This window comes from Mustela erminea, chromosome 8 (assembly GCF_009829155.1).
Source record: "Mustela erminea isolate mMusErm1 chromosome 8, mMusErm1.Pri, whole genome shotgun sequence".
Lineage (NCBI taxonomy): Eukaryota > Metazoa > Chordata > Mammalia > Carnivora > Mustelidae > Mustela > Mustela erminea.
The window spans coordinates 8,318,955-8,332,883 of record NC_045621.1 but is presented as its reverse complement, the minus strand read 5'-3'; the positions used below and the strand labels follow the sequence as shown (position 1 = coordinate 8,332,883).

The following is a 13,929-nucleotide window of genomic DNA, read 5'->3' as shown; positions in this document are numbered from 1 at the left end:
AAAGGTTAGGAAATCACAATTTTTGCTTCTGGTAGAGATCATATACATTAGGAAGTTTTTTAAAAGTTATTTTAAGGGTTAACAGAAAGCGGAAGATTTTAAAAAATAAACAAACTGTGGTAAATACAATAAATACAGTATATTAATTTATATAATTATTATCATAGTTTACAGAATATATAAGACATATGGTAAAAGTGTGAAGTTATGTACACCAGTAAGAATGATCAAGGCAATGAAGCTGTTGTTGACTTGCGGGCTTTTCATTTAGTCTTTTAAACAACTGGACACTTCGAGAACTGCCATTCCTAAATTGATGTGTATTAGAAGGAAGTCCAGCATGAATTTGTAAAATACTGGAATTATGAAATGTTTCTGCATAGGTATGTTAGAAACATTGTCTGATACAGATACTTGGGGATTTGCTTTATTAGGTAAGGAGGATACTACATATTAGTATATCTGCTACTGACACCTAAATATATATTCCTGATCTCATTTTTGCTTTCCACCAAGTAACTGATTCATCTTGAGAAGTGCTGGGCTTCCATTCCTTACATGTTTGGCAGATTGCGGCCCTCAGAAGTAGTTGAGGTTTTACAGAGTGTGGTTTTGTAGGATGAGCTAGAACTTCTTGCTAATTACCTATTTTGAGAGTATTTTTTTGAATGTGACATTTTGCAGCGAGTGGCCCACGTTTGTCCAAAATACACATGACTTTCCTCTGCTTTGTCCATCCTCTGGTTACATTAGAGAGAGGTGCCTCAGGCGGTGAGAGAATTTGGCACTTATTCTTCATAACTGTGTATCATAATAATATATAATATTCGCAATCATACATCACCGCAAGAAGCAGGATGAGTCAGATGAGACTGGTTAAGAACAAAGATGAAAAAGGGGAAAAAAAGCAAAAAAAAAAAAAAAAAAAGAAAAAGAAAAAACCCAAAAAATAAACAAAAGAGAAATATTTTAAAAAACAAAAAACAAAGATAAATAAAGGAAAGAGGACAGGTGACTCCTCTGATGGGCCCTCAATGAGGGATGAAACCCTTAGCTCAACCCTTAGTCTGAATAGGAGGATTTCCTGTATTTGTACGATGAATAGTTGAATTGAGTATCTGGCCAGTTTGGCTAATAAACAGCACTAACACCTGTTAGAATTCTTCTTTCCAAGCAAAGAGTCTCATTTGTTAATTAATTTGTTAAACAAATATGTGTGTATACCTATACCGTGTCTACTAAATGTTAAACACGGTGTTCGGTATTGGGGATACGACGGTGAGCAAGACAGATGGACGCAGCTCTTTTCTTACAGTTCCTATGAAACATTTGTTTCCTAGCTCAAATCCCTCCCTTTTATAAATCGTCCGCTATCAACACCAACACGCTGCTGTTACTGGCTGAAGAGAAGAAGATGAGGATCAGTTTCTTTTTAATGTCCAAAGGGATGGGTGAGGAACCACAATGTTGAGGACAGGCCCATGTAATTTGCGGCTAGGTTCATGCCTTAGCGGGCAGAGATCAGGCCCTTCTGTGGGTGAGGTGCTGTCTAAATTCTGGGAAGACCGTGGTAAGAGAAGGAAAAAGGCAGTCCTGGTATGATGCAGCGTATAGCCATTATACAATGTTACTTGAACACTTTAATGTAAAAGTATTATAACTATACTAATGGTAAGAAATGCCTGTATACCCTTTCGCAGAAAAGATTTTTGAAAAATACCGGCTGAGGTAGGAAAGGCAGGATCAGAATAGCAGTTACATTTAGATGAGCCATGAGTAAATCACGGCATTAAAATGCGTGCTGCTGAAAGCGGCCTAGAACCGCTGAGAAGACAAAGCGGGACGGTGGCATGTGACTGCAGAGCGGGGGGTTCGTGGTCAGATGAATCTGTTTTCTAACCCCGGTTCTGTCCTGCAGTGCTTGTGTCAGGCCTCAGATGAGCCACCCACCCTCCCCACGCCTCGGTGTCCTCCTCTAGAAAACAGAGCTGCCACATGCCTCCCAGGGTGGCTTTGCCTCTGCAGGCAAAGCCCTTAGCAGAGTGTGCGTGGCCCACGGGAAGCATTCACGCTGGGAAGCGAAAGCATTTTAAAAACATCGAGACAAAAACTGTCACAAGGTTTCTAGGGAAGAAAAGAAAAAGAAGAAAATAATCTTACAGTTTTAAGACATTCTTGCTAAGAAGTCAGAAGGAGTCCCAAGAGCTGAGCCGGGATTTTGCAGTCACACGTGTTCTTTTAAAGGGGTGACGTCTGTGCGGAATTATCCTGAGAAGGTAGAGACAGACAAACAAAACAGTGACATGCGCTAATAATGCACGGCTGACTAGTGGCTCTAAGCGGCACAGTCGTGCAAATAGCAAGCAAAGGCGTTGTTTTCCTTCTGAAGTTGCCAGTAGAGGGCAGTGTGAGAACACTGTGGGTGATTTCATGCTCTCCTTTGGTTATTTTCTTGTATGAAGAAAGAATCAGAGTGAGAATGAAGGTTGCTTCATACAAGGTCATGATGTAATTGCATTTGACTTTGATTAAATAAACAGATTGAGGCCGGAATGGGGGGCCATGGTAGTCAGGGACAGACACTTCCCATACTGCCGTCTCCCAGCTTCCAGCTCCTATGCCTCAAGTACACTAGCGAAGGGTCCCCATGTCCTTGTGTGATAGTCCTTACCTGTCGTGTCCTTGTAGGACCAGTTTCCTATTCTGCTAAATGCTGAGCAGCCAGGCCCTCTACACTTTTATACCTCAGTCAAAAAATGCCAAAACCCTTCCCAGCTCCTTGATGATCTTTTCCTGGTTGCAGTTAGCAGTGAGAGAGCGAATCAGTCCCTGTTTAAGAAAATCATGTGATACTGTGTTGCGTTTTCAGCTTCTAACAAGATTTTGTTGCATCCTGGGGTTTATAAGTATTCCTTTGTGGGAATGAATCATATTACGTTGGATTATAACAGGCTTTGGAGCGTTGTATTTCCTGGTGAGTCGGAAAGTGTTAAGAGGAGTGCGTGAGATTTGCGGGTGGCCTGCTGGAGGAGGGGAAGGCCGACAGCGGTGTAGTAAGGAAAGAACCATTTCTCCTCTTACAGTGATCAGATGCTCAGCTACAACCTTGGCCGCAGGCTCCCAGCCGACCACGTGAGCGGGTACCTCCAGTTCAAGGTGGAGGTCACGTCTTCTGCGCACGAAGGTGAGAGAGCTGTATAACTATGTCGCTGTGGGAAAAACTCGTTCAGTCTCAGTCCATTGTCCATTGACATTGGAATAGAATTTGAATTTGTGTCCTGTTCCGAAACTAAAACAGCTAATCCGTGATTACCTCCTGAAGTTTCCCAAGCAGATGGGCAAGCTTGTTTCTCAAGAAATCTCTTAGGTTTACGCCTCCGTTGGGAAACTGAATTCTAGAATTTCTAGGAGTAGTGAACGCAGACACTTCATCGGTCACACTGACCAAAAGATACTCGTTCAGTAGTGAGTCGCTCATCTTTGCCAGGCAGCGAAACCGTGAAGAAGGCTTGCCGGGATGGCCGAGTTTGTTGAACTGAGGGGGGGCAAAGGGATTGAACATTAGAAGTTTTTTTTGTCATGACCGCTTTGTTTGAATACATGCTGTTTTCTCCTTCAGATGCTTCTCCAGAAGCTGTTGGCACAATCCTTGGGGTCAACACTGTGAATGGAGACCTCGGAAGCCCTTCTGATGAGGAGGACATGTCGGGGGGCCATCACGACAGCCCCGTGTGTTCCAATGGGCCGGTGTCTGAGGACAGCGCTGCTGACGGGACGCCCAAGCATTCTTTCAGGACTAGCTCGACTCTGGAAATGGACACAGAGGAGTTAACCTCCACGTCGTCTCGGACCTCACCCCCCCGAGGACGCCAGGATTCACTCAATGATTACTTAGATGCCATTGAACACAGCAGCCATTCGAGGCCGGGCCCGGCCTCCTGCTCGGAGAGGTCCATGGGCGCGTCGCCCAAGCTGCGGAGTAGTTTCCCCACCGACACGAGACTCAACGCCATGCTGCACATCGACTCCGACGAGGAGGACCACGAGTTCCAGCAAGACCTGGGCTACCCGTCTTCCTTGGAGGAGGAAGGAGGCTTGATCATGTTCGGCGCCACGTCGAGAACGGACGACGCGAGCCTGACGTCGCAGACGAAGCCGGAGAACACCCCGGTGGAGGCGGAGGCGGAGGAAGCGTCCACGAACGACGCCGCGTCCTTGGAGGAGAAGCCGGAACACCCTCCCGAGCCGGCGGAGGCCTCGCTGCCCGCGGGCCCGGCCCCCGAGGAGAGCGAGGACGGCGCGGAGGCCCGAGCGGGCGGCGAGCAGGGCGGCGGCGAGCTGTGCGACTCGCAGGAGGCGGACCAGGCGGCGAGCGGGGCGGACGCGGCGGCCTCGGACGCGTCGGGGGGAAGCCGCCGCGCCGCCAGCGAGGCCGAGTCCCTGGACCAGGGCTCGGAGCCGTCGCAGGTGTCGTCGGAGACGGAGCCCAGCGACCCGGCCAGGACGGAGAGCGTGAGCGAGGCCAGCACCAGGCCGGAGGGCGAGAGCGACCTGGAGGGCGCCGACAGCTCCTGCAACGAGAGCGTCGCGACGCGGCTGTCGTCGGTGGACGCGCGCTGCTCCTCGCTGGAGAGCGCGCGCTTCCCCGGGACGCCCGCCTTCTCCTCCCAGGACGAGGACGACGGAGCCGGCGCCGCCGAGCCCGCGGGCGGCGCCGCCGGAGGGTCCCCCGCGTCCCTGCGCGCGCCCAGCCCTTCGCCGGGGGTGGCGGCGCCCGGGGCGGACGAGGAGGCGCCGGCGGAGGACTCGGCGGACTCGGGGGCCTCGGGCCCTGCGGCGCGGCAGGAGGAGGCCGGGGAGGTGTGGCGGCGGCGGGGGAGCCTGGAGGGAGCGGCCGCCCCCGAGAACCGGCCCCAGGAAGACGGCGACGCCGGGGAGGCCCGCGCGGCGTGCGAGGGGGCGGCGGCCCAGGAGGAAGGCGCGGCCGGAGGTAGGAGCGGCGGGGCTCGGGCTCCGGCCGCCGCGCGAGGGGAGGCCCCGGTTGTCCCTCGTGTGACTCGTGCTGCGGGTCTCGCGTCCGAATTCTGCCCGTGGGCTCCGCGGGTCGCTTCAGTCTTCCGAATGGATCTTCCACGGTGGGAGGGAGAGGCCTGTGCGTCCGCGGCTCCACGCGGGTCTCCGCCGCGCCCGGGATTCTGAGCAGAAACGCAGCCGGGCTGGCGCCGTCGGGGGCGGGTCGCGGCTTCGGACCCGCGCGGGTCACCGGCCCAGCAGGACCGAGTCCGCGCCTTGCGTGCGCCACGGCGTTTCCGACTCTGCGGTGCGGAAAGTGCCACCAAGTTGGGTGCTGCCTCCTGACACGGAGGATCGCGCTGTCTGAGCGTCCGGGACGCGAAGTCACACCCACAGTTTGTATTTTGTCTCAGTGAACGCGGCCGGGCACCATTTCCTTCGAGGCCCCAGAAAGTCCCAGAATAATTCCTGCGCCCGAAGAGCCCAGACGCAGAAACGGGAATGAGTTTCCTTATTCTGCAGCTTATTATTATTATTATTTTTTACCTAAAGTGTCCCTTTCTTCTCTCCTCCTCCTGTTCTCCTTTTCTTCTTTCTGTTTCCTTCATCGTCTTGTGGCCACGATGGGCCCCTGAAGGCCTGGGGCGTGACCAGGACCAGCCAGGAGGGGAAGGTGGGGCGGTGGGTGCAGAGGGACATTCCTCCGCAGGACCCTCTTCTGCTGAGCGCTCACCTCCGGCTCTTTTCTTCTGCTTCTGGGTCGAGAGAGAGAGAGACAGAGAGACAGAGAGAGACAGAGAGAGACAGAGAGAGAGGCGCAGACAGACAGACAGACAGACTTGGTCCCGGATGTATGTTAGCTCTGGTGGTTGGTTGGGTTTGGTTTGGTGTTTCACAGAGACTGTTTTGACACTGAAGGGGAAAACGCGACCCAAGCCCCTTTTTCTCTTTAATCCTAGGTTCTCAAGCCAACGGCCACCAGCCATTGAGATCGCTGCCATCCGTGCGCCAGGACGTCAGCCGCTACCAGAGGGTGGACGAGGCTCTCCCGCCAAGTAAGCCCCTGTTAGCACGCAGGGGTACGCCCCAAGGGCGCACCTCAGGTCCTTTCCACAGAACCAGAGGGTGGATGCCCGGCCCTCAGGGCTGCCCCTTGACAGAGCAGCAGCAGGTGGGGAAGTTGGGAGCTGAGGACTCTGGCACTGTCCTGTTGCGGGGGGGCAGCGGGGTTGGGGGTTGGGGGGCAGCACACACTGTAATAGAGTCTGTGCTGTAATTGGGGAAACAGAACCACATATTTGGGGCAGTTGAGTTCATAATAGAAAATTTTAAAAATTATGCCTGACAGCAGCATGAATGTTCAGTCAGGAGACAAACTGGTACGATCTCTAAGAAGAGCCTCACTCTATGGGATTTACTTCTTTCTGTTCACTTATAGCATTTTAGGTCATTAAGTGCAATGTTCTGGTCTTTTCCTTGGGGATATGCAGAGAAGTGTGAGTAATTTCAGGCTTTGGTCTACCATTTATGTGGACCATGACAGTTTTCTGGGCTTTTGAAAGATATGTCCTTTCTTTCTTTTAAGAAACATGTGACACTTAAAGGGGGATGGTTGAGCATGAGGGATTCTGGGAAAACAGTTGTACAACCTGTATCCGCAGGTCTGAGTGATACCCATGGCCAGTTATAATCTGGACATCATCCAAACTCTGTTTAACTGTCTAGGATCCGTTAAAGCAGTATTTCTCTTTAAGAGCAAGTATTTTGATGAGTAGTAACAAAGCTCAGTAAATTCTGCTTATAGGGGAACACATTGGAAAATATATCTTTCTGCGTTATTGCTTTTCCTTTTTATTCAGTCTCTCAGCTCTCCCATCCTATAGGTGATCCTAGCAAGAAGCTGATGCCCCTATATTTTAAAAAATGGTGGGACAGGGGTGCCTGGGTGGCTCAGTGGTTTTAGGCCCCTGCCTTTGGCTCAGGTCATGATCCCAGGGTCCTGAAATCGAGCCCCACATTGGGCTCTCTGCTCAGCGGGGAGCCTGCTTCCTCCTCTCTCTCTGCCTGCCTCTCTGCCTACTTGTGATCTTTCTCTGTCAAATAAATAAATAAATAAATAATCTTAAAAAAAAAAAAAAAAGCAACAATTTGTTAAAAATGGTGGGACATAAGAACACCTGGGTGGCTCAGTACATTAAGTGTCTGCTTTCAGCTCAGGTCATGATCCCAGGGTCCTGGATCCAGCCCGAGACCACCTTCCTACTTCAGGGGGGGCGTCTGTTTCTCCCTCTCCCTCTGTTGTTCCCCACCCCCACCCTGTGCTCATGTAAGCTTCCCATCTGGCTCCCTCCTCAGTGGGGGTCTGCTTCTCCTTCTGCCCTTCCCTCTGACAGGCTCTCTCTCTCAAATTAAAAAAAAAAATCTAAACAAAAGTGGTGGGACATAAAGGCGGAGGTGCAGGAATATACATTCGTAGGGCTGAAATGCTGAGTGCTTAGTTTTGGTGAGTGTTAACAAAAAAGCTGAATGGTACTGTGTACAATTGGCCAAAATATTGGCTTGATTCTTTGGAAATTCTGTTGTGAAGAGCTCCTCCCTTTGCTTATGTACTTTGATAATTGAGGGTGATTATTTATAGGAGATACATATTTTAAGCAACTTTTAAAAATAGCCCAAGAGATTAATTAACCAGTGTGTCATCTGAAGCAGGTAGAGGAATAGAAAAATTTCCTTATTGTTTACCCTGGGAGAAAAGATTAGAGATGGAAAAGAAAAATACCCCTGGGAGGTAGTTGGATATAATAGGAAAAAAATGAATTGGAAACATGAAGAGAGGATTCTGGAAGACCTTTGTTTGTATGTGTCTGTGGATTAGTAGTAATTCGAGTTTCTGAGGCGTTGCATCATATCAGAGTATGGGTAAATGGCATCTTCTGGCCACATCTAGTTGCTCTGAATTTTATTGAACAATGATTTTGGTTTCCAGTTTGCATTTGATAAAGGCAAGTACTTTTCTGCTGAGTCTATGGCTGTTATTTGTGATATTTCAGTGCGTTTGTTTAAACATTGATATTTGCATTATATAAAATTTAAGATTAAAAAAACAGTTGGTTTATTTTAATAAGTTGATATATTTAAGAGCAAAAAGGCAATTTAATAGTGTATCCAATTTAATGAGTGACTGAAAAGGAGAAAATTCTTTCTTAAAAAAGTTTTTTTTTTTGAGATTATTTATCTGACAGGGGTGCCTGGGTAGCTCAGTGGGTTGAGGCCTCTGCCTTCAGCTCAGGTCATGATCCCAGGGTCCTGAGATCAAGCCCCGCATGGGGCTCCCTGCTCAGTGGGGAGCCTGCTTCCTCCTCTCTCTCTCTGCCTGCCTCTCAGCCTACTTGTGATCTCTGTCTGTCAAATAAATAAATAAGATCCTTAAAAAAAAAAAAGATTATTTATCTGACAGAGAGTGAGGGAGAGAGCATGGAGGAGGGATTGAGGGAGTGGGAGAGAAAGAAATAATCCTCAAGTAGACTCCCCAGGGAGTGTGGAACCCCCATGCAGGGCTCCACACAGGGATCACTGCCAGTATCCTGAGATCATGACCTGAGTGGAAGTCAAGAGCTGACTGCTTAGACTGACTGAACCCCTTGGGTGCCCCCAGAAGAGAAAAATTCTTAATCCCTGTTATGCAATTTACAGATTTGGGTTTTTCTATGATCAAGGATAGGTTACAGATTATGGTCGAGCCTGATTACTGTTTGGCTCTGTCCTCACGCTGTTTTGGCCCCTCCTGTTCTCAGGTCTGTCTCATCCTTTTAACGCCTTATTTAATCACCTGACTGCTCTGCTAGCTGTCTGTCCCCAACCTAACCAGTTCTCTGCCTTCCTTTTCTAACTGGACAGCTCTGCTGCCACCTCGGGCCATGCCTCCGACTTGGAGCTGTGGCATTCCACATTCCACACTGTCTTGTGCCTTCTGCCTTCACGCAGGGTCTCCGGAGAGGCTTGGCCATGGGGCGCCTGGTCGGATTGTACAGAGTAGTCTGTCCCTTAAATGACCTGGCTAAGAGTTGTGCTATTAACACTGTGAATTATGACACTCAAACGTGCCTAGTGCTTCATAGTTTACAGAGCATGTTTACCTACTTTATTTTTTATTCTTTGTTACACTTTGATGAAGTAGGTCAAGTGGGTAGAAATTGGCTAAAATGATTCTTTAATTTCATTGATGGAGAAACTGAAGCCCAGATAAATTAAGTAACTTGTTTACGATCTCTACTTCACTAGTTGAGACAAGGAAGTCTTAAACAACTTCCTTGTCCTCTATCAGGTATTCTGATCTGAGATGAGAAGGGAAGGGACTCTGGTGCGAGTACATGAATGTAAATTTTGAAAGTTACCGAGCAGCAGAGTAGTGGCATATGTGATGGTGTGCCACCTGCTAGATACAAGCTTCACCTTAAATAAGAGGTTTTGGGGGCTTCACTGAAGCTTTCTTCCATCGTAGTGTTTTGAGGTCAGACCTAAGAAGACTCAAAAAGCGCTCAACTTTCTTCTCATTCTGCAAGATTAAGATTACTCAGCAGGACTTCCCAGGGGCCCTGGAGTCTAAGAAAAGTGGTTGTGACAACAATGTGAGCATCGCCCAGACAGGTTTGCTCTCTGAAGCCTTTGTATCAGACTCAGAAGCACATTTTCCTCCTTATGTGGGTCACTGTACACAGCCCTCAGCAGGGCAGGCTGCGGAAACATTGTCCCTTGGGCTTTGATGCCCTCCCCCCATTCTTGATTCTTGCTTTTCTTTTCCTAGTTATTAACTGTTGTTACTTGAGCTTATTTTCACCTTAAGAACCTTGTGTACTAACATATAGCGAGGAAACCACAGCAAACTTAGGCTTCTCTCTGAAGATTTATAGACAATGAAGGGGATCAGCGGTGTCCCTTGCTGTACCTTTTCCCCGTCACAGCTGATCATGGGGTGGTCTGTGCATCAGTGTTACAATGTAGTCTCTGGACGTCTGTTTGGTCTCTTTTTATGTAAAGCAGTTTTCCATGTTTGTTTGCTTCTTTGTCTAGTCTGATTCCTCCTACCTCGGGAACTGGGACCTGATCTTGGACTTGGTCTAGAGATGACAAAGCTGTAGCAATGTTCTACCGATTGTTTTTAGAATCTTACTCTTGCTTCAGGCCACGGGCCCTGTGATATGACCTTGTGAGCTGTGTAGCGCCAGCCCTTGGCTGAGAGAGGTTCTCGTGATCCATATGATACGACTCTGTACAACTCCAGGTCTTAAGGACAGCACGGCAGTGGGGAGGGCCTTCCCTGGAAATGGCTTAAATCTGAGTCTGCACTGAGCGCCTTCAGAATTTGCTGATCTTTTTTTTTATTTATTTTTTTGGTGTTCCCAGATTCATTGTTTATGCACCACACCCAGTCCTCCGTGCAATACTTGCCCTCCTGATCTTCTGAGGTGATGGACGGCCCTGGCTGCTGGAGGCAGGTCAGGGTCGATGAAGCCCAGTAGAATGTCATCAGCATGCCAGATCTTGGTCATCTTAGCGTGAAGATAAGCTCAGCCCCTTCTGAAAAACTTTCATTTTATTTTTCTTTCTGGCTATGGTATAATTGTGACTTAATCCCTTGCTGCACTGGGGACAGAAAGGAGCTATTGAGTGTTTTTCCCCAAGAAGTGTAGGAGTTAGGAATGGGATTAGACTCTAAATGAACCGTCTAGATTAGTGGACCCTGGTAGGATCCCAGGGTTCTTGCCACGGTGTTAGGACCAGCACACTACTTAGGTGGTAGGTTCAAATGGGCAGGTCTGGAGAAACACAGGAGAATGTTTATCATTTTTTTGTGGTTGTGCTGCACTTTCATTATTAAAGCATCCTTTGAAATGAAAGTTTAAAATAAGGCTGTGAATCTGAAAGGTATAATTAATCTAACTTTCTACTATGTTTAAGGCTAGGGGCTCTTATTTTCTAGATCTTAAAAGTGAGTTTTAAGAGCCGAATTGATACTTTTAATCTAAAAGCTACTTTCTTTAAAAATGGATTTACGGTCCACCATAGACAGCTATTTGAGATTTTTAAATCTTTTTTTTTTTTTAAATATGATATACAGACAGAAAAGAGCACATTCCGCTTGCTAAATCCTCCGAACCTGAACATACGTGTATGTCAGTGCCCCATCACTGGGGCCTGGAAGTTTCTTTGGGCCCCTTTCAGTCACTAACCTGCCTCCCGAAGGGGAAATGGACCTACTGAGCTGACTCCCAAAATCACAGATAAGTTAACTTATTTTTGTACTTTGTACAAATGGTATATACCTCCTTGAGTGTTGAAATAAGGAAAAACTAATCTTTAAACACAGCTCTCCATCATCTACCACAAAAGCTTAATTTTTTCCTTAGAATACCTTCAGTTCATTATAACCTCATCATCTCACTCTGTGGTAAAACACCATGGATTATCTAATTTCTTATACTGGTTTATACATTTACTTCCCAATGTTCAGTTTCCTCATATTTCTAAACCCAGTTATAACTCATTCAGGTCCCCCTCAGGTCCTCTCAACCCCTTGGTTCACACGGTTCATGCTTCCCCCGAATTGCCCTCCTTTCTGTCACCGGTCTTCTTCCCAGTCTCAGCACACCCCCGCATGTGTTCACGGCCTCATGTCGTCACCAGCTGGACGGTCCAGTGGACACCAAGGTCTGGTGTGAGAGGACTGGGGAAAAAGCCTGATGAGATGAAGAGGGGTCCCAGGGACGCCCCCGTTCCCTTCCCACGTCTGCCGATTCTCAAAGCTGGAAGTAAGACCGTCCTTGCTCCGCCGCCCTCCGGGGCCTGCCTAGGGATTAGCGCTGTGACGGGGCCTTGGTGTACTTTCACACACTTTCCAACTCGCATGGCCCCTGTTGCCCAGCCGTTGAAAGGGGGCTGTTCCGTTTGAGTCTCAGGGTGTCTCCCAGTCCAGCGGCTCTGGGATCTCAGTTAGAGTCTTTTGGATGAAGTTTTGTTTCTCGTGAGCCTGTATGTCATGACCTCTTAGAAATCCAGCATTAACACCATGGATTTGTCTAGTAACTTCACTGCTTTAAGTGCTTATAAATTTATGTCAGCGTTCCTCAGATTTTAGTGTGTCTAGGAGTCACTTAGAATGGTTGTCAAAAATGTAGATGACAGAGTCCTAGCTTCAGCTAGTCTGACCTTGCCCATCCAAGGTATGGCCTGGGAATCTGCATTTTTATTGATCCTCAAAGTGATTCTGATACCTTCTGCCAGAGTCCCACACTTTGAGAAGCATTTCTGTAGGTAACAGTTCTCAAACCTTGTTATTGCCATGAAGCCCTTTATGCAAATAAAATCTTGTGTGCAAGACCAGTAGGCACAAGAGGTAATACTGGGGCTACAGTGGCTGACACTGGCTTGGCAGGTCCTCAGGACCTCAAGGCCCCTGGCTCTATACAGCTAAATTAATTAGAGTTTAGTTTGCAAATGCAGGCCCAGAGATGAGATGTTGATAGGTTCTTACTAAACTTAATGTAGAAAAATGGGTGTCATTTTGAAGATTCTTACAATTTGAGAACAGAAAGGGACCTTAGCTAGGTATCATTCTGCCCTCTGATTTTTCAGGTAAAGAAACTGTGGCTCAGGGATGTAGTGATTTGTTGAAGGTCATGGAACAAAGGTGTGACAAAGCCATGGCTGGAAGCCCCAGGCCTTCTGCCTCCCACTGTGGTGCACACATCCCAATACATTGTTCTCAGACGCATTGTGCCCTGATTGTACACCCCATTTTACAATATGGCAAGACAAGGAAGCCTGTCTGATTTTATCATGGTCTCTGATGCTGGGCAGTGAGTTTTCATATGCTTACTTGTATCAAGAATAAACTAGGCCCAGTATAAAAATTTATAATAAACCATACCCACCTCTCTCCACCCTGCAAGGAAACTTTGGTAGATAAATTAGAGAGCTGATCTTCCTACAGACACCTCTACTGTCTTTGGATGGAAGGGTACACTTGGGTACGAGTCAACAATAGACAGCCTTTCCAACCTAATGCTAAGCGTCCACTTGAAATCAGCAAGACACTGGAGACTGTGTCTCTATCCCCAGCGGTGCAAATGTTTGCAAGAGCTTTGTCTCCAGGCACTAATATGTGGCTCTTTATGGGATCTTAAGTAACCTCAGTGTAAAGGTCGGACATCTGATAGGGCTAGTCTTAATGGGCACCAATGTTCCATGTTCTTTGAAAGCAAATTTTCGGACCTCATTTCCTTATTCTTTTCATCGCACACAGTGATGTCTTTGTTGAAACACATTAGGGCTATTCCTGGAGTTTGTGGGAAGTGACCACAAGAATCATTCTTTGTTATGATTTTATGTTATAGAAGCTACTTGTTCTTTGAGCTCACGCTGTGTGTAATGTGTAGTGGCAAATCTATGTGGAGATTCCCCACTCTCCCTCCTCACCCATTTTGTTACCCATATGGCCTTGATAGAGACCATATTCTGTGGGGTAAATTCCTGTGTAGTTTGTTCAAGGAAAAAGTTCTATCTTTGAAGATAATTTTTTTACTTTCTTTTGTCAGAAAATGGAAAGTAGGCCACAATAGTGTTTTCTTTTCTGCTTCAGTGGCCAGAAAACTTAGAGCCAAAGTTGAGTTATAAACTTATCTTGGGAGCTTGGCAGCCCCTCTCTTTCTACTTTTTTTTAGTTGGTTTCTATTCTGTTTTTATCCCTAATTGACCTATTCTACATTTTTTAAATTAAAAGCTACTGTAGACACTTTTGGGGAAAGAAATGGCCCTTTGTTTTCTTGTGCATTTGAGTTGCATATACTGTGTGCTTGAGTCATCCTGGCTTTAATGAGATGGAGTAATTGGTTCCAAAATCTTTGAGATGGGAAAGTA

The 13,929-nt window shown here is 47.4% G+C and overlaps 1 protein-coding gene across 4 annotated transcripts in view; it reads left to right on the top strand.

Annotated features, from left to right (window-relative positions):
* Positions 1-13,929, top strand: part of HECW2 (HECT, C2 and WW domain containing E3 ubiquitin protein ligase 2) — a 362,339-nt gene that overhangs the window by 240,315 nt on the left and 108,095 nt on the right. For all 4 annotated transcript variants that reach the window (XM_032354248.1, XM_032354247.1, XM_032354249.1 and 1 more), the window contains 3 exons: positions 3,084-3,184; positions 3,620-4,990; positions 5,973-6,068. In XM_032354248.1, the coding sequence (XP_032210139.1) occupies positions 3,084-3,184; positions 3,620-4,990; positions 5,973-6,068 (1,568 nt within the window). The remainder of the gene's footprint in view (positions 1-3,083; positions 3,185-3,619; positions 4,991-5,972; positions 6,069-13,929) is intronic.